The sequence below is a fragment of the Phodopus roborovskii genome, unplaced genomic scaffold, assembly GCF_943737965.1.
Source record: "Phodopus roborovskii unplaced genomic scaffold, PHOROB, whole genome shotgun sequence".
NCBI classification, from domain to species: Eukaryota; Metazoa; Chordata; class Mammalia; order Rodentia; family Cricetidae; genus Phodopus; species Phodopus roborovskii.
The window spans coordinates 19,377,893-19,402,232 of record NW_026125391.1 but is presented as its reverse complement, the minus strand read 5'-3'; the positions used below and the strand labels follow the sequence as shown (position 1 = coordinate 19,402,232).

Below are 24,340 nucleotides of genomic sequence, written 5' to 3'. Positions count from 1 at the left end.
AGGAGGTGGGTATAGAGGAATTGCTGTTAGGGTAAAGGATTTATTTCTTTGTGGGCTAATGAAAGATCTATGGATGTACTAGAACCATTAGATAATATACTTAAATGGGTTTTATGGTGAACTGTATCTCAATAAAGCTGTGCAGTGGTAATTATGCCCACTCGTGGTTATGTACTCATTTTTCCCCCTATAAATAATACAATACAGTCTTTGGGCGGTTGTAGAGCACTTGTCTAACACACAAGGCTCTGGGTTCAATCCCCAGGTACCATATGCACCACATACAACACACACACTTTTAAAATGACGTTATCACTGATAATGTGTTTCCTCTTGTGCTTATTTGTGGATCTCACAGCTGAGTTAATAATGTATCTTGAGGTCACTTAAGACTTAATATTGTTACCCTACTGTGTATTCAGCCGGTGTAACCTGCATTTGTTTAAAAGAATAGTGTAACTTGCTTTGAATTCTCCATGTAATAATCTACCTAAGCTAAAACAAAGCTTTAATCTTTTGCATGGCTCTAGCCCAGAACAATATATGCGTGTTTGTGTGTGTGTGTGTGTGTTATGATAATCATTCGCTGAGAACAGCAAATGCACTTATTTAATAAATTATATGTCACTAATGCTTCATTCCTTCTCATCTGATGCCTTTCTGTGCTGTTCAATATATACAGAGCAAAAGCCCTTTGTTAGGAACCACACATAGGGACAGATTCTCTGTAGAGAAACAAGAGGACTCAAACTCAGGCTCACTCTTGGTTAAATACACCAAGAGCAGTGCTTTGATTTCTTCCCTTAATGCAGTACTAATGCATATGGGTGATTCTGAGTCATGAATGCACTTATTACTTGGTGACATGACACAGACACATCGTTAAACATTTTACCAGTCATTTTTCTGGCTCATGCACAATTTGGACATGTTTTACAATAACCAGTTCTTAGCCCTGAATGTGACTTTTCCCTCAGGTATAAAAGAGAAGTGATTGTAATTTGAATGGCTAAAATAGTAACTTTTCAGTTTTAGACAGAAGTGTTCACAGACCAAAGGAAAAAATAAAAACAAATGGAAGGAAGGTCCACGAATCAAAAGCACAGAAGCAGGTGTGAAACCCAGCACAGAGTTGTATCTAAAATGAACAATGAGAATTGCATCTGGCGTAGATTCTATGTAGCCTCCAGCTCTGCACCAGATGGAACAGACTAACTGCCAACACTACAAATGTAGTTCTTTATTATAGTTCTCTATTCATGTGTTTTCTACTTACAACTCCAAGAAGTAATAATTGCTCTAACTTTAGTCACTAAGACTGAGTGACTCCACAGCTTCATAAATATTAGAAAGTAATTTCAGTGGGTTTCAACAAGATAACTTTTTAAATATTTAAGGTTTTTTAAAAAAAATCTGTGTGTATGTGTGTGGGGGGGTGGTGAGGGGGGGTTATGGGGGAGTGCACATGCCATGACATGCATGCGGAGGTCAGAGGACAACTTTCAGGAATTGGTTCTTGATTCCAGGGACTAAGCTCAGGGTTAGTGGCAAGCACCTTACCTGCTGAGCCATCGCCTAACTAATCAATCAGAACAATTAAAAACACTAGGGTTGTGTGTGAGCATATGTATTTGACACTCATGTATTCCTTTATCCAGTCAAACTGTGCTTTTGTGATTTTTCAAATCCCCCTAGCCTTACATTTCATTTAGTGCTAAGTAAAAGATGACTAAGTGCACACAAGAGTATTAAGAGTGCTGTATATTAGATGAATTTCCCAGATGAGATTGACAACACTCAACAATAGTTCAAACCTTCCACAATTTCAGATCATTCAGCTCACTTAAAGACCCTACCTGCCTGAGTGTGTTCCAATGGCCACCACTGTACCGCTTGGATGAAAATCTGCACAGTGTCCTGGTTCCTAGAGGAGAAAAAGACAGCCATGGAGGGTGTGGTGGTTTAAATAGTTATGGCCCCAGACTCATGTGTTTGTGAGGGCTTGGCCACAGGGAATGGCATTATTAGGAGGTGTGGTCTTGTTGGAGGAAATGAGACACCGTGGGGGTGTTTTTTGTGGTTTCATATGCTCAAGCTACACCCAGTGTGGGACACAGTTCACTTTCTACTGCCTGTAGATCAAGATGCAGAACTCTCAGCTTCCTCTCCAGCATCATGTCCCACCATGCTGATAATGGACTACAGCCCCAGCTAAATATTTTCCTTTCTAAGAGTTGCCTTAGTCATGTTGTCTATCACAGCGACAGAACCCTGACTAAGCAGGTACAGGAGAAAGACTCCTCAGCTCTAAGGAAACATCTTTCTTCACATAAACATGAAATCCTGGTCAGTTTTACTATAAACCAATGAGAAATACCAAGTTGATACAACTGAAAAGGAACATTAGGACTGACTGGCAAAGGGAAAAGATAATAGGCTCGTGGGCCAGGCAGTGGAACAATATGGATAACACCAAATATATTAAATATGTGCTGGGTGGTGGCAGTGGCATGCCTTTAATCCCAGTACTGGGGAGAAGGAGGCAGAGATACAGTTTGAGGACAGCCTGGTCTAAGGAGTGAGTTCCAGAATAGCCAGAGCCACACAGAGAAACCTGTTTCAACACCTCCTACCCCCTAACCCCCAAAAGACACAAAGACCTCATATTTCTTTCAGGCTAGAAAAGGTAGTTGTCTGGACAGTAGGGCAAAAATACAAGATCACTCATAAAGAAGACAGTGGCATCTACCAACTGCAACACCACAGCGGCCCAAATATTTCATAATTAATGCTCCACAGATACGTGAAGTCTAATTTTACCACTGAAACTGACAGGAAAATTGGGAATGTACGTGGCTCCCTTTGCCAAGCCACAGACATGAATTTAAATCAATGCTTAGTCCTTTTATGTTTTTGCTGCTTGCCACCGCCAGCAGAGGCATTTGCACAAGGAAATTACCCACTCACATCCACAAGCCTGGTCCACTCCAGCCTGTGTTCCACGGAGTTCCACATGCACACCTGCCTGTCCTGAGCACACGTCAACAGCAAATCTTTGAAGGGATGTGTTGCGAGGCCCCAGAGCTCATCTGTGTGACCCTGAAAACGGAAAACCTTATTGTAAGAACCAAAGGGTATTGTCACTAAAATGTAACATAGAAACTACTGGCCTCACACAGCTTACCTGCACTTCTATTTGGAAGCCATCGTTAAATGTTCCCCGTAAAATAAAGTTTCGTGATGTACCTACTAAAAATTGTTCTGCCTTTCCTTCTGCAACAGCTCTAATTGTGCCATACTGATCAGGAACCTGGAACAAATGAATGTGTGACGTTACCGTAAACAGAGTAACATGTAATAATCACTACCTGAATAGTACTGTGCTCACAACTGTATGCAGTTATAGGGTAATAAAGACAGACTCTAAGTCTGAAACAATGAGGTAGTCTCATCATTTTGTAATTTCATGTTCACTCACATTTTATCATGCAGAAGTTATACTGTATTATTATCAACATCCTCTGCCTCATTTGTAGTAATTATCTTTGCAGCACAAGGTCTCCCACAGACTACACAAGCTTCTCACAGCGATCTCACTTCTAGCCCCCTTCATTAAAATCTAAATGTGTATTCTGTATGCTTCCAAGAGTTAAGGGTTAGAAGTGTGGTGAAAGGGAGTAAGTCCTATTGGAGCTCATAAAGAGTGTGCATTCATTCTTGATTGTCATAAAGACCAAAAAGAAAAATCTCAGTGAATCAAAAAACACAGTTAGTTGGCCTTTTATCTGTAGATTCTGTATTAAAGGACTAAATCAATCATGGATTGAAAATATTGGAGTGAAAAAAATCTGTCTGTACTTAATATGTACCACCCCATCATTAGTTCCCAAATAACTCAGTAAAACATTTTGATAACATTCACACTGTATCAGATGAGGTAAGCAGTATACAGACAAAGTACACAGAAATACTTGTCAGCATTATGTAAGGGACTTGAGCACACACAGATCTCTGAACTCCATGGGGAGATTAGAGAAACTACTCCCTTACAGATAGCAAAAGGATGACACTGTAGAGTGTTCTAAAGACTATTCAGGGGCCTCTTTGTGAGACCCATTTCACTTACACACACTATGTGATATAATCTCAGTGACCTTTATACCAATAACCAACAATCCCACAGAATGATCCTGAAATGGGGCATGAAGGAGTTCCAAGATGTCTCTGCTCATAGTGTTTGCCTAACCTGTGTCAGGCCTCAAGTTCAATTTCTTGCACTGCAAAATAAAGCCCTCAAACTCCAAATTACATTGTTTAAAGCGGATCACTCTGTGCCATAACAAGCTTTTTCCTCTAGGGGAGGGAAAAGAATGGTTTCCCAGAAAAGTGGTCTCAAAATGGGACAAAATGCATGAGTAGAGATTCTACTATTTTAAAATTTTTAGCATTCCACTGACAGACTTACCTCAATTTCTCTTTCAGGGTTCAGATCATGGTCCCACAGAATTATCTTTCTGTCTTTCCCTCCTCCAGTCAATAGCATCCCATTTCGCAACTGACAGAACGTAAACACGCTGCCATCATGAGCTTTGATTTGTCTGCTGATCTGATAGATACCTAATATGGTAATGAGGAAATAAAAAGGCCAGTTAGTATTAACACATTTTATTAGTGGTGTCCTTCTGGAAACAAGCTTCAGCAGAGCTACAGGATGAAGACTCAGAATGTTCAGAGACTCATAATCAAAAGCCAACTCTCAGCAAGTTGGCAGGCAGAGAGCTTAAGGCTGAAAAGAATACTTCATATTTATGTTGATATTTATGTACTCTAAAAATTATTTTCTTACAGAAGAGTAAGCCACTAAAATAGTGAGAACTGTCCAAACAAAAGGATGTAAAATGTAGGACCAAACTTCACTGCCTACTCTTGTGCAACATTAGTGTGGTGTCATTCTGCCTGTAGAGCAAGGACAGAAAGAAGTATGAGGGTCGTATACACAATACCAGCTATCTAATTATAAAGCTATGACCAGGACCCAAGTCTCCCACTTCAGTGTCCCTGGAGCTTTGCAAAAAAGCTTTTGATAGTTAGCTCAGTATATAACAATCACTAGAAGAAATGGGAGGCTAGAAAAGAAATTATGTCACCCAATCCTGATTTGGAGTCCATGGTGCTTATTCAGAGGCCTCTAGCAATCACGTGAGGCTAGCCAGGCAAAGGGACAGCTTTTGGATAGAGAATTAGTTACCAGGCTCACAATGGAAGCCAGAGCCTTGTTTAAACATGACTGAAGTCAACAAATAGCCTTAGATCTTGTGGAAAAATGGGGGGGGGGTTGTTTAAAAACTATTCATTTTCTAAAATTATATACCAACTGGTGAATGGATAAACAAAACATAGGTATGCCTATATAAGTGAATATTATGTCAAAAAAAGGAGGTACTAAAACATGCCCTAACATGATGAACCTGGTAAACATGCTAACTAAACATGCTAAATAAAAGAAGCCAGTATAGTCAGGCATGGAACTTTACATCTATAATCCTAGGAGGAGAGTGAAATGTGTGGCTTTGTATAACTAGTTTCTTTTTTGTTTGGTTGGCCTTCTTTGTTGTTTTGTTTTTTTAACACACTTTACTACCTTTCCCAGGATGGTTCAGAACTCACTGTGTAGCCCAGCTGACCTCACATATAATCCTAGGACAGTTTATCTACCTTTGCTCTGATTGAATCTAGGTACCCAGGAGAGACAGCACACCTGAAAAACGTGAATATTCTGAGCACTGCTGACTTCCTTTAGGTCAGCAACAGAGAAAGGGGAGGAGAGAATGAACAGTGTGATCAGTCACACATCTTCGAGTCCTTCCTTGTATGTGCAGTATGAAAACAGCACATAAGAAATCACAAAAACAGCAAGACGTGGTGGTGCATGCCTGTAATACCAGCACTGGGGAGACAGAGGTGAGGATCTCTTGAGTTCAAGGGCAGTCTGGTCTACAGAGTCAGTTCCAGGACAGCTAAGGCTACACACAGAGAAACCTGTCTTGAAACAGGCCATGGATCTCCATGAGTTCCAGGCCAGTCAAGAGCTACACAGTAAGACCCTGTCTAACAACGCCACCACCATAAAAAAAAAAAAAAAAAAAAAAAAAAAAAAAGTGTAGAGTTTCATGGTTTCCCATGAAGAATGCACTAAAGTAAAATCAAGGTTTTTTTTTTTTTTTGTTCTTAATTCAGCCTATCTCTAAACACATCAAAGGACTTGTCAGACATGTATGACACTCCCAGAATGATGGATGTTAGAAAGAAGGCAAAATTAAAGAACATTTACTCCATCAGGACAAAAACCTCCATACTGTGACTGACTCAGTTCCATCCACTTCCTTCCATGCTGATACTGTTGTTGTCACAAAGCCCAAATAGTAACTAAGATATTACTGTTGAAAATCGCTCTTATGGACCTGCATTTCTGATGGTTTAGTTTAGGTCAAATATTATTTAAAATATTTGCTGAGAAAAAATGCTCTCTTTGAGTTTAAAAACTTTCCATCTAGGTTTAATTATAGAGCCCAGTCTACCCAAGTTTAACTTGCCCCTTCCATTTAGTCTAGTCTCTAACAGAACAGTTTGCATAAGCAAGTCTGCCTCCCCCCACAAGTGAAGACAGCTAGTGGGCTTTCTCTGTTCAGGCAAACGCAGACTCCAATGTCAGGGAGATACTGAAAGTTACGTCACACTATTACCAACGAGGCAAAGGGCCTCACCATGCTGGTGACTTGGTGGGCAGGCCAAACGGCTGAGTTTCTTAGATCTATAAAGGAGTCTGACCAAGATTAAAGAGTTACAATTATTTTAAAAACTTTTCTTCTTTGTGTGTATGTGTCTGGTGTGTGTCTGTGCAAGTTCAAATGTGAGAGATGAATAGGAGGGCTATTACTAGTAGGGCTGGGAAGAGGAACTACAGTTAGGAAGAGAGGGGAATAAAAATAGGTTATTCATTTTTCCCCTTCCCTTTGTCCTCCTTAAAATTAAGACCATGAGTTCTGATCCGATATCTGAGCACTGGCTCAGGGGAGAAACTTTATATATTCTAAATTAGTACATACCTCTGTGTGTGCTTGTGGGTGCTCACTCTCATATTACAATTCTGGAGGGAAAAGTTCTATATCACATGTGGGTTATATACGCATAATAAATAATTTCATTAGAAAGGATTTTATGAAGAACATTAAAAGCAACAGGTATGTTAGCAAATGCTCACACTCCTGATCAGGTAAGGGGGGACTGCCATAGCACTAGGTAAGAATATACAGCACGTGGAACACAACAATGGTATACCTTTAGGTCCTTTCCCAGGTGGGGGCTCCACAGCAGTTCTGCCCCAGATGAGCATGATTCCACCCGAGTCTCCAGTGAGAACATCTCCGTTCCCCAAGAATGCTAAACACTGAACAAACTTTGGTTTCTCATATTTCTACAATAAAATGAGAATCTTCAGTTTTCTTTTTGGCAAGGTGATTTTATGCTTACCCAACAATAAAAAAGATTAACAACACTACAACATTCTGATCCTTACCCCAAAAATTCCCTGTTTTCTTGTTAGTGAATTGCCACTCCAGGTCCAGAAAAAAATGTGAGATTTACCACATGTTATTATAGTATTTGCGTCTGTTGGGTGGAATTCCACAGTCAAAACAACTTCATTTGTTGTCTGTGGGGGAAAAAAAAATATGACACTTTTAGAAGAATATATATCTTACTGCTATCAAAATCCAATTATAGTTCCTTACAAAGACAGGAAAAATATTTTAGGAAATATCTTTTCTTCTACGATTTATTTCCCTAAATCACCTACACCAAGACAGGGTTTCTTTCTCTGTGTAGCCCTGGCTGTTCTGGAACTTACTCTGTAGACCAAGTTGACCTGGAACTCACAGAGATCTGCCTGCCTTTGCTTCCTGAGTGCTAAGATTAAAGGCATGTGCCTCTACCACCTGGCTTCCTAAGGGGTAAAAAAAATTAAGAACAAACTTCTAGAATCAAAGCTTAAATGTGATATCCTTATAATATTATGTTATCAATTCTTCTGCTGTTTATATATAACAGTATACTTCTTTTTTTTTTTTTTTTTTTTTTTTCCAAGACATGATTTCTCCGTGGCTTTGGAGGCTATCCTGGAACTTGCTCTGTGGACCAGGCTGGTCTCAAACTCACAGAGATCCATCTGCCTCTGCCTCCCGAGTGCTGGGATTGAAGGCATGGGCCAGCACTTACATATCAGGAAAGCACACTTCAAATGTACAATGCAAGAGCAATGTGTATTGTCTTAAAGCTCACAGCACTAGAGCCAGAAGAAGACCAGATGCTTTCTAAGTTTCCTATCCTCCACTTGTACACAGGAAATCAAACTAGAGGTGCTGTCTCTCTGGAATGGAACTGCAAGCAGTGTATGCTTTCAAGTTTACAGTTATTTTTTCAACATTATACTTGTGATATCCACTCATGTTCAGTCTAAATGTCATAAAATATTCCTTGGGGAAGGGGGAAAAAAAAAAACACCACCACATCTGCTGCTAACTTCCACTAGGGTAGTTCCACCTTTTTTTTTTTTTTTTTAAACTATTGTAAACATTACTATAATCTGCACTCTAGTGAATATATCAGGCTCGTTATGTTGGGTTTATACTCTGGAGAAAACTAGGCTGTGTCAGCAAGTAGGTCTAGGTTCAGCCTTAGCCAAATAGTTTTCCAAAATGGCTATATCAATTCACCCACCCAGCAGCAGCTCCACACTGAACCTTAAATTTACAAAGTACAAAGTTACTTATCAGGCCTGGGGTCTTTATGACTTAAGCAGAGAGAGCCTCCTGCAGAGAGGCTGTAAGGTCAATACATAGGGAGGAAGACAGTGGAGGGCAGCCAGGGATCAAGCCCTGGAACCAAGTCATTCATGGCCAAAACGCCTTCGTTCTTTTCTAAGAAGGCTTGCTTACCTTTCTGCCCTACCAGGAATAAATACTCTGCAGTTAAGCTTTGCTTGCTCTACAGTGAGCTATTCTGGATATGGACATTTAGAAGAGTGTGGGGGATCTGGATGAGAAAGGAGATTTGTGGTAGAGGACATTCATACATGATGTCTGGGGAAGTCTGGGCTGGAGGTACATAGTGTAGTATGGTAGACAGATAACAATGCCTTAGGTGGAGGGTCTGCAATAGAGCTCTGTACTAGCAACACATCCTGGGGAAAGGTGACAGAGGCATAGCCAGGGGGAAACGCAGCCCTCACCTGGGAGACTTTCCCACAAAAGAGAAAGATGTACATATTTCATTTGGCTGAATGCCAGTAGTGTAAGCTATGCAGAGTGGTGATGGCTGAAAGATCATCTATGTCTTCATTTACGTTTTTAAGGTGTGAGGTTATTTGACTGCCACATTCAAGTATAATCAAATAGATCCTGCTTAGTTCAGAAATTACATACACATAAAGCAACAACTAAATCCCATTTTTTTTTTTAAATCAAAAAGCTGGAAATATAATCCTGACAAACAGACAAGGAGCTGAAGCAAAACACATATTCTTCCTCTCTTAAGCCCCCGCACCCCCAGATAGGGTTTCTCTGTTGCTTTGGAGGCTGTCCTAGCTCTGTAGACCAGGCTGGCCTTGAACTCACAGAGATCCACCTGCCTGTCTCCCGAGTGCTGGGATTAAAGGTGTGAGCCTCCACCACCACGCTCTTTCTTAACTTTTTTTTATTGTGTTTATGCATGTATGTCTATGTGTGGTATTTGTACCTAAGTGCAGGTGCCACGGACTTAATCATAGCTGTCACGGGTGGTACCTGATGCAGGTGCTAGGAGCTGATCTCAGGTCCTCTTCGAGAGCAGGGCCACTTCTACCTGCTAAGCCATCTCTCCAACTTTAAAAACATATTCTTCTCTAAGGACTTACTTAGCAAAGCCATCCTGTATTCTTAGCATTTCTGACCCTTGTAAATGCAGCTGTGATATTAACTTACAACTGTCTTATCAGTCAGTCTGAGCCACAGTATTCTACAGCACTCACAGATTCTACAATCCCTCTAAATGCTACAGCACTCCTCCCTATATTCATTACACAAAACTTTGTATGCTTACATATGCCCTTCAGTTACATCAAGTGGGCTTTTATGTAAAACTCTCCTCTAGACTCATAAGGCCTCAGAGGCTGATGGAAAGGCCAAGTTCAGTAAAAGGCAGTAGCCATACAGAATGCTCAGTCTCGGAACTGAACATCTGTCTATTAAGATATTTCAGTATCATGATGTTTTCTGAAATATGAAACTGTTCCAAGTCGACTATTTTGTTTTATCTAACTATAGTGTTAATGTCAGATTCCTGATAAATTGGAAAAATTGATAAATGTGAGCTGTGAATTTATTCTTATAATCTGGATTCACATATACTATAAAGCTAAGCACCTATCATATAATGGACTCTAAAAGATAATATCCAAAACTTATTTTGATTTACCTTTATCTCTGCTACTTTTGATTTTTTCTGCCAGTCCCATACAGTGAGCATATGTTCATTGGAGTCATCAATAACACATAAATGAACACCTGAATCCTAAATTAAAGAAAAAAAAATGTCACTATTAAAACTACTAGTAGATAATGAAAATTTTGTTAAACTCCCCTGAGACACAACTGAATGCTGTTTTAGAAATACAGAAATTCATTGGCTTCTTTCCTATATCTAGTTTTGCTGCTGAGCTGACTCCCACTTGCCAGTTAGTCACTGATCACCATTAGATGACAGACCAGAGTCTCGTTCTTTCTCCAGCCTGCAGAATCTGGTGTAGAACTCTCAGCTTCCATGCCTGCCTATGTGCCTCCATACAGAATGAATTAAACCTCTGAAACTGTAAGCAAGCCCCAATTAAATGCTTTTAAAACTTTAAGTTGTTGTCATGGTATCTCTTCACAGCAATAAAACACTGACTAAGACAAATTAAATATAAATAAATCTAATATCTTGATCCGACCTAAATCAAATTTAGTACTTAGATTACAATAGTAGCTATATAACAATAGCTATGCTGAAAATTGCTAGCATCTTGTTTTTGGATGGATACATAATTATACACATATACAAAACAAACTCAGGTTTAGCTTTAAAACTGTGACTTACTGCTTTTGAAAAATCCAGGCATCCTACGCCACGCTCAAAAGTTCCAAGTCCAATGACATGCAGTGTGGAAAGGCTTACTGAATCCCACACCCTGACATGGGGTTGCAGAGGCTGTAAAACACAACACAGACTAGCATATCCAGGTGGGTATAGATATGTGCACCAGTCTACACAGTACATACATGTGCACCACTCCACACAGTAAATATGTGCATTCTACCAACGGTAGATATGTTGAAAACTACCACATAGCAATCTGCTTTTTGTTTGTTTAGGTTTTTTGTTCGTTTATGTTGTTTAGAGACAAGGTTTCTATATATAGCCCTGGCTGTCCAGAAGTCACTATGCAGACCAGGCTGGCCTCGAATTCAAGAGATTCACCTGATTTTGCCTCCTGAGTCTGGAATTAAAAGTGTGAGCGACCACACCCAACCCAATTTTGCCACCTTAGTAAGACTAAAACTACAAAATTTAGATAAGTCTCGAAAAATCTTTAATAGGTATCCCTACCCCCCCCCCCCATACTGTTGAAATAAGGGAAATGAGTGATCATAGCAACAAATAATTTGGATATTTAGTGTTATATGAACTCATTTAGTCCTTATAATCTGCAATGCTTACTCTAAGGAGATGAGACAAGGGGATTGTAACCATCTTTTATAGCTACTAAAAGGTGGAGTTAGACTCTACTTCTAACGTGCTCTGGTAACTTTTTTTTTTTTTTTTTTTTTTTTTTTTTTTTGAGACATAATCTTACAATTTTATCCAGGCTGATTACAAACTCTTAAACTCAAATTGTCCTCCTGCTTGAGGTCACCAAGAAATGGGTACTACAGGTGTGGGTGACCATCACCCCTGATATACTTCACTTTTAGTATTACCTTTATTCTTGATATAATGTACCTTAAAAAAAAAATAACTGTTTACTAAGTTCTACAGGAACAATCCTTAACAGAATACAGAACTGGAAGGGAGCTTCAATGTCATCTAACAGAACCATCTCATTTGTAGCTTTTCTTTATAGAAACTGAACCCAGATATATCATGTCCATAAAGATGGCTCAGAGGTTAAGAATACCGGTTGCTCTTCCAGAGGTCTGGAGTTCAATTCCCAGCAGCCACTTGGTGGCTCACAACCATCTATAATGAGATCTGGTGCTCTCTTCTGGCATACAGGCAGAACACAGTATACATAATCATCAATTTACTGCTGATGTCAGAAATAAGAGATAGTATATAAAACAATCTAGTGAAACCAAAGAGTAACTGAAACTCTAAGATATCAACTGCCTTCCTAATAGAAAAAATCAAGAGGGCCCATAAACTTGGAGAAACTTAGTTTAATAAGCCTGATCTTTAACAAGCAAGAGCCCTTCCATTTTCACATGTAGACAGTTTTCCTAGGGAGAATAATTATTTAGAAGGAAACAGCAGCTTGAATCCTACATCTTAAGACCTCCTTACATTCTAATATTTCCCCCTAATACTAGAAATCCTTTTATACAAACTTTCAGCAAGTAAGATAATAAGCTGTGGCTAAAAGAGTCAATCCTTGATAAGTCAAGTGCTTCTGCTCCTGATGTAGATGACCCAGAGACATCCCCAGCTCTGGCCTAACTGGATGCCATAATACAACACTGTTTCCTTTGTGGACCCTCCTGTTCAAAGCTTTTGCATGCTTAAGTATTCCAAACAACTAAGAATTTAAAAAAACAAAAGACTGTCATTCATACTATTCACACCTAAAGACTGAATTTTATCTGTCTTGAAAAGGAACTTCTCTAGCTACAAAGAAGTAACAAATTTCCAGAGATTATGCATTCTTCATGAATACATTTGTATTACTGCTTGCAAATATGCATTTCCAAACTTGAAATATAGGTGTGAACAGTGAAAAAAAAATAAAATAAAAGAGTCAGTCCTACTAAAAGCAGGAGTAGATACGTGAAACTGGCTGCTCACCCTTCCATCCTTGTCCACTCCAGCTATCTGTCCAGTTGCGATCCTAATCTTGTCAGGATGTATAGCCAGGCTAAAAAACAGCATCAACAATAGTTTTAAATACAGAAACATGAAACAGCATGAATGTACCTTTATATCATAATTTTTTAAGCAAATAGTTTTCAGTCTTAAAAACACACCTGGCCTATTTACTTTTATTAGTAAATTAAGCAAACTTCTATTTTTCTTGGTTAATCTTAGTAAATTATAGGTGAATTCACAGAAAATATTCATAATTTGGTATGGTAGGAATGAAAGCCATTTTCATCTGTTCAAATTCCTTTTTAGTTGCTGTATTTAGCCAGACATTTGAAGTATGGCCCAGTGTAATTTTTATCTATTAAAATGTAAGCATAGCTTCATCTCTATACAATCCTTATACACTAACTTAATTCTTTAGTATTTTAGGCATTTCTACAAACAAAAAGCAGCAGTAAATGTTTTCAAATATAATTCTACGAACCTATAGCTAGTTTTTAATGTTAAGCTTTTGTAAATCTACCCCAGGGCAATGAGTTCTAAAAGAAAATGGTAAATATAGCAACTGTACTCTAACTGACCATGGTAAACACAAAATCAACCATAAAATGTGTGTGTGCATGGTCGTGTAGGCGTGCAAGCCTGCCTGTGGAGGCCAGAGAACAATGTTGGGTGTCTTCCTCTATCTCTCTCCACCTCATTTAACATTTGCAATTTAAATTTTATTAATTTATTTGTGTGTGCAAGCCTGTACATGTGTATGTAAGTGTATGAATGCAGCAGAGATCAGAGGACAACTTGTGGGAGTTGGATCACATTCTCAGGTTCCATGGGAAGTGCCTTTGCTGAGTTATCTCAATAGCCCAATATTTATTTATTATATGTGGGAGGGTGTGTGTGTGCATGTGTGCCACATTCACTGCTGCTCATGAACTAACTCACTGCATACCCCACTTTATTGTTTGAAACAGGTGGAGTCTGTCAGTGAACATGGAGCATAGTGTTTTGGCTGTGCTGGTTGGATAGCCAGCCTGAGATCTGTCTCCACCCTACAGAACTGGAGTTACAGACATGTACAATGCTCAGCTTTTACATGGGATAAGAGATTTTTAACTCAGGGCTCATATTTCCACAGGATTAACCAAAGATCCTTTTCTCTAGCTCCTGTTCACAAAAATCACTGTCCCCCTCTAGAATCCATATGTAAAAATTGTATTTATTTTAAGGGAGAGAGCATGGAGGTCAGAGGTAGACTGTTGGTGTTGGTACTGTCCTACCATGTGGGTTCTAGGGATGGGACTCAGCTTGTCAGTTTGGCTCACATGCTGAGCCATCTTGCAATCAAGGAGTCTGCTCAACTGGAAAGAATTTTTGTTTCCTGCTACATGTTGCTCATTTCCCCCCCAGAAGACTGTATCAATTTGTCACAAGAGATAAAAACATTCCAAAGTTCTGTAATTTCTCCATATTAAGAATTGTATCTTGGAGCTGGAGAGATGGATGAGTGGTTAAGATCACTAGCTGCTCTTCCAGATTCTTCTAGAGGACCCAGGTTCAATTCCCAGCACCTATACGGCAGTTCACAGCTGTCTGTAACTGTCTGTGACACCTTCACACAGATAGACACACATGCAGGCAAAACACCAATACACATAAAACAAAACAGGAAGAGTTTGTATCTTTTGAAATGTTTCAATAATTTGGCATAAATGCTATCAGGTTTTCATTTCTAAGGAGGTTAGAGTTTACCAATACTTCTGCAATTTCTTTTCTTCTTAAATAGTTTATATCTTGCATCTAGACGTTAAAACTCTAGGGGCTGGAAAGATGGCTCAGGGTTAAGAACATTGGTTGCTCTTCCAGAGGACCCAGTCCAATTCCCAGCACCCACATAGCAGCTCACAATTGTTAACTCTAGCTCCAGAGGATCCAACACTCTCACATAAGCATACAAAACACCAATGCACATAAAATGAAAATAAATATAAATCATTTAAAAAAAAGCCTAAAACTCTATTACATTAACATTTTGCTGTTTCTTTTCGAACAAAAATTTTAAATTGTAATTTCTGCACTAGGTGACACATTTGCATGGCTCTAGTATCACCAGCTGGTAACCTTTCCCAGCCTGTGACACAGCTTAAAGGTAACCACTACAGCTAGCTTCTTTTCAGTGGGAACTGTAGGGAATATTTTACATATGTAGAAGCACAATAGTATTTTGCCTGTCTGCTTTTTACAGTGCTCCGTCCTCCTTTTCTGCCTCCAAGCCCAGGCCTCACTGCTGCATTAACTACAATGTTCCCACCACCCTCATTCATTCACTAGCACCCAGCTGAGAGACCAGATACTTCTAACACTTTCACTTCTAATGCTTACACTGCAACACAGTACCGATTCTGTACGTGCATAATTGTGCAAGCAGGAACTGTTTTATCTGTTCTAAAGGCTAAATATCATCTATGTACTCCCCAGCATTCATATGAGAGAAATGTTTATCTATTTGTCAGGACAGTATGAAGAAGCTAAGCTTTGAAATGTGAGAAGACAATGGATTCTGGTAACAAGTGAGTGACTTTAACTAAAGAGTGGCAACATTCATTGAGTAAAACCCAAACCTAAGTATTTCAAAAGCTCTGTTGTTGTTGTTTGACACCACATGGGTTACTTAGGATATGATTCAGCTATGGCTTCTCTCCCTCTGAAAGGAAAACCTGAGGCTCAAAATTTATCACACAGGACAAACCCTCAATAAACACTAAGAAATGAATGAAAAACTACTTCCAGAAATTCATGAAGTTGTCTTTCTCCATGGAATTTCTTATGCCAGGCCAGACAGAAAGAACTACAGACCTGAGGCAGCAGAGGGATTCCACTGAGGTTGAGAACAGAGTCTTTTTTAAACCACTGTTGTGGTGCATTGAATAAATAACATTCTTCCTTATATCCTAAGCTTTCTAATGGTAAACTTCCAATACAACTCAAATAATGATGGTAACAACGATTATGATGAAGGCAGGGAAGCACAAAATTGACAAATGGTAATTGATACCAACCATTTCACACAGTCTGTATGACCCAGATAGTGTCGTTGAGTCCTCTCCTCATAATTAAATAGTACCACTATTGATGCAATGAAATAAACTATCTCCCCCGTAGGAAGCAGGTAAACATTCGCTCGACAGTCCTTCCCTCGATAACCGTATCTTAAGGGAAAAGTCAAGGTTTTAAAGCAAACACTCAAGGGGGTTTCTGGAACCGTGGAGGCACAGCGAGGGGAGCACTGGGTCAGCCAGGACACTCACATCTCCTTTCCTGCCCAACCCTAAGCCTTTTACTGTCTTACTGTCCACATTCCTTGAACAAAGTTCCTAGTATGTAGCAAGCACACAGCTGGGAACAGATGAATTGGGGCCTGTGTGGACAGTCTATTAGGAGGAAGTACACATGGAGAGACCCAGCTTAAGGAGAGAGAGAGACTGAAGACTCTGAAGACTCACCCAGAAAGACAACCTGAATGCTGGGCCTATAATAAGGCTAGTTAAGTTGTTTGCTGTACAGAATGGCAATAAAAACTTGTGCCAAATTCCAGGACTGGTGAGCTTCTCCAAGTTAATTTAATTTTGCCCAGTGTAAGGAATTTAAAGAGTATGGGGAGGGGAGCATAGAAGGACAGAGACAGAGAACTGAGTTTACATGCCTCCTTCCGTTTCACTGAATTTCTTAGAGTCTGTAATGACTCTCTCCAGGCGGAGCCGGTCTAAGCCTGGCAGAGAAGCAGTCAATTTCAGAACTACAATCACCCTTGCTAACCAGAGCTCTTTAAAAAAATCCACGGTTGTCATTCGGCAGTACATGTTTGTGACCCCAGCACTCAGGAAGCTGTGTCAGGAAGACTCTTGTGATGTTAAGTAGTCCTAGGCTACATAGTGAGTGCAAGGTTGGGTAGAGAAGACATAGCAAGACCTCATGTCTCAAAATAATAAAAAACTAAAATAAGGTTTCATCATATATATCATTTCATTGCTTAAAATTCTTACAGCAGCCCCGTGAGGCAGGTGTTATCTCTTTCTATAAGAACAGCAAGGTTCACAGGGATAAGGGCAGAGCCAGCATGCAGACACTACCCTTCCAGCTGCAGTCAGGAACCTTTCCTACCACACCACCACTAATTGCTGCAGAGCTCATAGAATACTACTGTCCTGTCTGTATTGATTCTGGTGATGTTAAATTGCTATTAGCAAAATATATCTGACATGTTTTAGAGATACTGTCTCCTTTTTAATTTCTCAAGTGGTTCTTAAGTCTATTGTGTTTTATTTCTGGTTTAAGGACAGTTCGATTAATTAGCTGAGCAAGTTTTTATTAAATTAGAAAAAGCAAGTAGGTTTGTTCTCTTCTTTGGGAAGGATACACCCACTCCAGTTTGAGCTTCTCAGGAGGCAGTTCTGTTCTGATGTCATCATAGTTGTCAACATCCGAAGGAATGAACATGGTAATTGGCCGACCTCGCATAAACATTTTAATATATTCTCCTTCTGTTGAAACATAAGACAAAAATTAAATCACATGTATTTTCCATGTAACTGTAGGAAAGTAGATTACTGATACATGAAAACATGACAAGCTGTTTAAGTTTTCCATTATATGTTTTTAAAGCCCATTATAGAGTATAAGTAGAAAACGAAGGCATACTAAAAATATCTAGTCCAAGACAATAGAAGAAAAAAAATCATAACAAAGTGGCCATTTGTTTAGTTGAGAATAACTATTTTCATCCAAATGCCAGTAGCTGTTTAAGCAGACATATTTCTACAAGAAGCCAGATAAAGCTCAATCAAGTTAAAAAAAAAAAAAAAAAAAACACAAACTTGAATGACGAAGGAAGGGAGGGAGGGAAGAGGAAGGAAGGAAGGAAGACAGGAAGGCAGGAAATAATCAATAGGCAATTTGAAAAAAATAAATGAATGAAAACCACTGTATGTCATTTCAGACCTGTAGAATGATTAGCAAAACCAAACAAAGTATAAAGTATAAACAAGGGTATGGAAAAACAGGATCATTGCATATGCTGCTGCTAGGGATGCCAAATGATGCCACCGCAGTGGAAAATCAGGGTGGAGCTCTTCAGAGACAATTCTAATAGAATTATTGCGTCATCTGGCAATTCTACAACTAGATATTTTCCAAAATAATGTAAATCAAGACCTTGATCAGATTATGAACACTAAACTCTCATGTTCACAGCAGCATTGTTCCTAACAGTCAAGGTCTGCAAACAACCTCAATGGCCACTTACAAATAAAGATGAGGTGTAGACAAAACTAAGCCAGTCACATTAAGACAGTGTCAAACTCATGAATGGGGGAAGTGATAGTTAACTAGGGGTTACAGGGAGAGAGAAACGAGGATCGAGTGACAGTTCAGCCAAGCCAGAAGAATGAAAATTAAGTCTGTTGTACAATGTTACACTAGTCAATATTAATTACATTACATGATTTAAGACAGCAGATCTCATGTCAGATCTTCTTACCATAGTAAACCAAAACCATGATCTTGGAATATATCCTAAGAAAAAGACTCAAACATTTTTTTCAACTTAAAGCGACAGGGAGTTGAGAGCTATGATACACAGCAATGAGCAAGGCTGCGCCTCACACCTTCAATGAGCTTCATATCAACAATGAAATTCAGCTGTAACACAAAACTTTCAAGACAAGGAGAGTTTTCCTTTTCTTACTAGCACCACAGGTTCTGAAACAGCTTTTATTTATATAAACCCATAGTTATTTATAAGATCTTCAATAGTTTAAAACTAAAATATTTTTAAAAGACAAGTCAGAATCAAATCAACATTGATTATACATCTCTAACCAAGGGAAACAATGCTCTATGAAACAGGTGGGAGCTGGGCATGGTGGCTCATGCTGCAATCCTATCATTCAGGAAGCAGAGGCAGGAGGATCACCCACAAATGCAAGGGCAACTTGGTCTATGTAACTAAGTTCCAGGCCAGCTAAGATTGTATTCTGAAACCTCTCAAAAAACAAAACCAAACAAACCAGAAGGGAAAAACAAAAACAAAACCAAAAACCCACAGATGGGACTATGGATTCCCCCAAAAGCTAAGAAACAACAACAAAAATCACAAACCCCACCTCTCTCTGCCCTAGCCTCTTGATGACCCACAAGGGAAGGAGAATGAGGCTGGGTACAAGGCACAGGAATGTCTAGTGTTTATTAACTTGTCTGGCACAAAATGAAAGTGTGACCATCACCAACCAGAGGCTGATGTGATCTTCAAATCTCTATCAATGATCCAAGTTACATTAAAAAATAAAAAAAAATCCAGTGTTCAAGATTCAGGAGTTTATATAATGTAACTATGAGGAGGAAGAGAGATTACCTGGGGAGTGTCTGCCTACAGCCATCACTTCAGATTAAGAAGCTGTGCTTCTAATGGTGAGAAGTTCAAGTTATTTTTATTATTACTACTCACAGTGTGCTCAGCCTCACGGCTTGATCCAACAGGGCAGGCCCTCCCACACTGTGCTTTCACACCACATGATGCATGTCAGTGTCATCTGAATCTCAGTGTGGGCCTTGCTTCCAGATGATTTTTAGCATAGCTGAACTTTGACAGCAACTCAATGGTTACCAGCTGCAAACTCTCCCTTCTAGAATCATCTTGACATATGTACCTGCCTCTTGGGGGGAGGGGGATGCCAATCTCTCTTACAGGAATTCATCTATGATATATAACTTTCTCTCTTGATTTTTTAAAAATAATACATTTAAATTTATTTGTGTGCATTGGTGTGAAGGTGTCAGATCCACTGGAGCTGTAGTTAGGGTTGGGTGCTGGGAATTAAACCCAGGTCTTCTGGGAGAGCAGCCAGTAAGTACTCTTAACCGCTGAGCCATCTCTCCATCCCCCTCTTTTGATTTTTTTTGGGGGGGGGGGTGTTTTTTCGAGGCAGGGTTTCTTGTATTGTTTTGGAGCTGTCCTGAAACTTGCTTGGTAGAACAGGCTGACCTTGGACACACAGAGATCCACCGGCCTCTGCCTTGAGTGCTGGGATTAAATGTGTGTGCCACCACTGCCCAGCAAGGGGGAGGTTTTTTATTGTAGATATGAAAGAAAGAAAAGCCAGAGTCCACAGCAGATAGAAGGAAGTAGACTGAACATGACAGCGACTGTGCACGGCTAGGGATATCGTTAGAGAGAGAAGAACAGCAGGAGATAAAGTACAGTGATCAAAGCAGAGCAAAGAGAGAGAGAGAACACACCAAGAACATGGGGGTTATAAGAAGGAGGAGCTGTGGGGAGGGTATGGCAGAGGAGGAGGTGAGACCGGCCAGAGATAAGGGAAATTACTCCTGCTGGTAGATGGCAGCTTTCCTGAGGAATTCTGGCTTTCCTCTAATCCCAGAAATCCTCCTTGGTCCAGACTGAGCTCAATAGACTGCCTGTCTTTTGGAGTTTGGGGAACTGGAGTTTTATTTGGCCCTAATTTACAATCCCCCAGTCAGCTCAGATAATGTTCTCCGGGGCTCAGGGCATTCAAAGCTGCAGTCACATTTAGACAAAGCTCAGTGCTTAGGTTTGATTCCCAGCATTGCACAACAAAGAAACCAAACCAAAACTACAACTGGTTTTCAGTGGGTAAGTTACAAACAGAATAGTATTGTCCTAGCTGCCACATCTAATAATAAACAGCCTTATAGGAAAACTTTATCAAGCCCTTTAACTCTGCTGTGACTGTAACAAAATCCAGAAGCAGGAAGACAGCAAGTAAAAGGGTCTTAGGTATCTGAAGCCCTACTAAGCCTTTCCTTCCAGCTTGCCCCGGGTACACCCTCCTTTCCCACTGCTAACTGCTTCCAACAGGACTCCTGCTTTCTGTGTTTAGCTGCTGGCCAGGACCTGTCGCCTCTCCAAGCTTTCCTCTTACTGTGCTATGCCTGAAGGCACAGGGTCCAAGGTAATCTTTTCTGCTACTGTTCACCTGAATATATCAGATATAAGTAGGTTTCTTCCCATGTTAAAGCAAATGGGTTTAAAACTAGTAATCATTGATACACAAAAGGCTAAGAAAAAAAAAAATAATTCACAATTTTAAAAGGATGTTCAAAAATAGACAAAAATATAAAAAAGTTGTAATGTGCAATACAAAATGAAGATCAAACTTTAAAAATGTTTACAATTTACAACTATATATTTGAGTGCAAGGCTTTTACACACACAATTACACACTGGTACATTGCAATTATATCACAAAAACAAAGACTTGAGGAAATGAAATAATAAGCTCAATGTCAGTTTCTAGATTCTGAGTTAACATATCAAAGCTGCACACCTGTATGTGGGTTAAAGGCTTTACTTTCTCAGTTTTAGAGACAATTCAAGTATAATTGCTCAAGTCACATTCTAACTCTTTTGCACAGGCGTACTTCTCTAGTATCTGATCTACCAGTGGGATCACTTACCTAGTTCTCTCACACTAGTCTCCACAGAAACCCTGCTCCCTACCTCCCACAGTCTACACCTGCCCAACATTTAGAATCTACCAGTTTCTTTTCTCAAATTCAGTCAGGACAGAACAAACTGTGTAACTGACAGGTCCACTCTAGTGATTATTCTCCAGGAAGAATAAGCTAATTAAAGAGCAAATAAATGTATCAAATCCTATACCTAATGCCCAGTGTGATCAACATATGATGTCTTCAATTCCCATGGGAAACAGGCTGGATTTTTTTTTTTTTAGAGGGTGGGGATGGTGAGACAGGGTTTCTTTGTAGCTTTGGAGCCTGTCCTGGAACTTGCTGGGTTTGAACTTACAGAGATCCACCTGCCTCTGCCTCTTGAGTGCTGGGACTAAAGTTGTGCGCCACCACCACCCAGCTGGGAAACTGCTTTTAAGATAAAATTCTTTAAGATAAAAACTCAGTTTCCTTTTTTCCTCTGCACAGACCAGCCTGTCCATGCTGCTCTGCTGCACCATGACCCACCCACGCATCGACATCATTTCTCTTGTGACCTGAGTGGCTCTGAAGAGTGCGCCCATACAAACCACTCTTACAAACCCATGCTAAGTTCTCCTTTCCCTTCCAAACATACTAATCAAAGACAGCCCTTTCTCAATTCCCCTATGAGGATTCTGTAAGATCAGAGTGCTTCTATAGAACATTCAGTAACAGCGCATGTCTCTGAACACAGTGTTTCCTACTTTTAAAGGACTTCTGTATAAACTGTTCTGCCTTAAGAGTTATGTGAAGTAAGCTTTTGCTGTGATTAATCTTCTTAGGTCAGAACACCATTCAAGGACACTGCCATTTGACAGAAGAACTAGAATCCATGGCTGTCCACATTCATTGCTTTTTCTGTATATCAGCATCTATATTTAACAAAGTTTGGCTAGAGTCAAAATTGTGTCTTAAATAAATTTAGTATTTTTCTTGGGTATGTCAACCATTATGTAATCTATACTACTGTACTGCAAAATGTTCAGATCTAACTGAAGAAAACTATCACACTTCAACCTTATTTATAATTTCTGTGTAAAAACTTATGACCTAAAGAATATAACCAATAAATAATATTTTCCTTACTAGAGTAAAAGAAAATAAAGACTCATAGGAATTAAGTTAAATTGCTAACAAAAAATTTAAGCACATTTTAGCTCAGTAATAGACCAGAAAACAAAGATAGCTATGACACAAGAAATGAACTGCAAAAGCATGCACAGAGAAGGCATATCTAAAACAGCATGCTTCAATTAAATTTGCAAGCAATTTGAGGAGAGTATAAAACTGACACATAAAACTTACCTACTTTGCAATTAAATTAAATATACAGAGTTATCCTGTTTTGGTCAGAACAAGCCAACAGCAAGTAGCCAGAAATAACAATTAATAAAAGGGAAAATTTTAAGAGGAAATGCTTTGTTAGACTCATTATATGAGTCTTAGCAGCAAGAAACAAGTGATTATTTGCAACCAAGTTGGCAAGACAGGAAATTGAGTTAAAATGTATCAATCTTTTAGATGGCTTTTCTAAGTTTTAGAGGAAATATATTTTTCTGATTTCTTAATGTTGCTGTATTTATTTTTACTGTTCATCTTAATTCTTCAGGTCTCACAGAAGACAGATTTTTTTTTTTTTTTTAAAGCAGTTACACTTAAGAGTTCAAATTACCATGGTATTTCCTTTGTTAAGAGGAAAGCCCGACTAGTTATGATGAAAAGCCAAATAAGAGATCCAAGGAGAGGCGGGCTCAGGGGGCGCCCACTGCAGAGCTTATCCTTACCTTGGCTGTTTTTTTCACGGGTTGACATTTTTGCTGGTTGAGACAAAAATGACATCGTACAATAAAAACCGAGCATTTTCTTGAATGACTACAGTAATATATCTCTTTGGTTACTATGAACTAATAAATTATGCTGAATAAAATTAAGTCATATTCTTATGAATCAGCAAGTTAGAATGATATAAAAAAAGCAACTATTTCTAAAGAGAATTTTTAATTTACCTTGATTGATGATGACATCTTTGTGTCTAAAAAAAGAATGCAAAGAACACATTTATTTTATGTGGCTCAACACTAGAATCACCCGAAAGCATTTAAAATTTTTGATGTCTAGCCCATCCCCTAGATAAATCTCTACAAATAAAAATCAGGAAGTAGGATTTTTTTCAGTTTCTCAGTGGTCTCAACTACTAATATATACTATTTTATAAAACAACAAATACCACACAAAATCATCGCAACAGTGAAACACACACAAAGAGCATAATACTCAAATCAAGTAAGATCGAGATACTAGAGAAAAATAGGAAGACAGTTTTTCTATGAAGACTTAAAAAAATACACCTACAAGAAAAAACAACTGAAATAGATTAAAAAAAATCCTCACACACAACAGTACAGAGACACAATTATTATTTTTTGTATATGACAAATGTGACTTAACTTACTTGTCTGCACTTTTTATAACCTTTGATATTAGTTTTGATGTTGAAACGGTTTTCAATAATTTATTACGACTATCATCTGAGTTTTCCCATGAGTTATGTGACTTTTCAGCTGTTGGTGGACGTTTTATGCTAGAAAAAACACATTAACTTCTTAGAGGAAGGTTCTGAGTAACAATGACATGTAATTGACAGTTATGTAGAAAATAAAAGATG

The 24,340-nt window shown here is 39.0% G+C and overlaps 1 protein-coding gene across 7 annotated transcripts in view; it reads right to left on the bottom strand.

Moving 5' to 3' along the window:
• Positions 1-24,340, bottom strand: part of Eml4 (EMAP like 4) — a 109,186-nt gene that overhangs the window by 12,728 nt on the left and 72,118 nt on the right. For 3 of the 7 annotated variants that reach the window (XM_051175166.1, XM_051175164.1, XM_051175168.1), the window contains 14 exons: positions 24,128-24,256; positions 23,682-23,707; positions 23,460-23,492; positions 17,564-17,687; positions 16,206-16,355; positions 13,132-13,201; positions 11,170-11,280; positions 10,510-10,605; positions 7,577-7,711; positions 7,339-7,474; positions 4,466-4,617; positions 3,185-3,310; positions 2,968-3,099; positions 1,857-1,924 (listed from right to left, as the gene is read on the bottom strand). In XM_051175166.1, coding sequence (XP_051031123.1) covers positions 1,857-1,924; positions 2,968-3,099; positions 3,185-3,310; positions 4,466-4,617; positions 7,339-7,474; positions 7,577-7,711; positions 10,510-10,605; positions 11,170-11,280; positions 13,132-13,201; positions 16,206-16,355; positions 17,564-17,687; positions 23,460-23,492; positions 23,682-23,707; positions 24,128-24,256 — 1,488 coding nt within the window. The remainder of the gene's footprint in view (positions 1-1,856; positions 1,925-2,967; positions 3,100-3,184; positions 3,311-4,465; positions 4,618-7,338; positions 7,475-7,576; positions 7,712-10,509; positions 10,606-11,169; positions 11,281-13,131; positions 13,202-16,205; positions 16,356-17,563; positions 17,688-23,459; positions 23,493-23,681; positions 23,708-24,127; positions 24,257-24,340) is intronic. The other 4 variants (XM_051175167.1, XM_051175165.1, XM_051175169.1 and 1 more) reach the window with 3 other exon arrangements.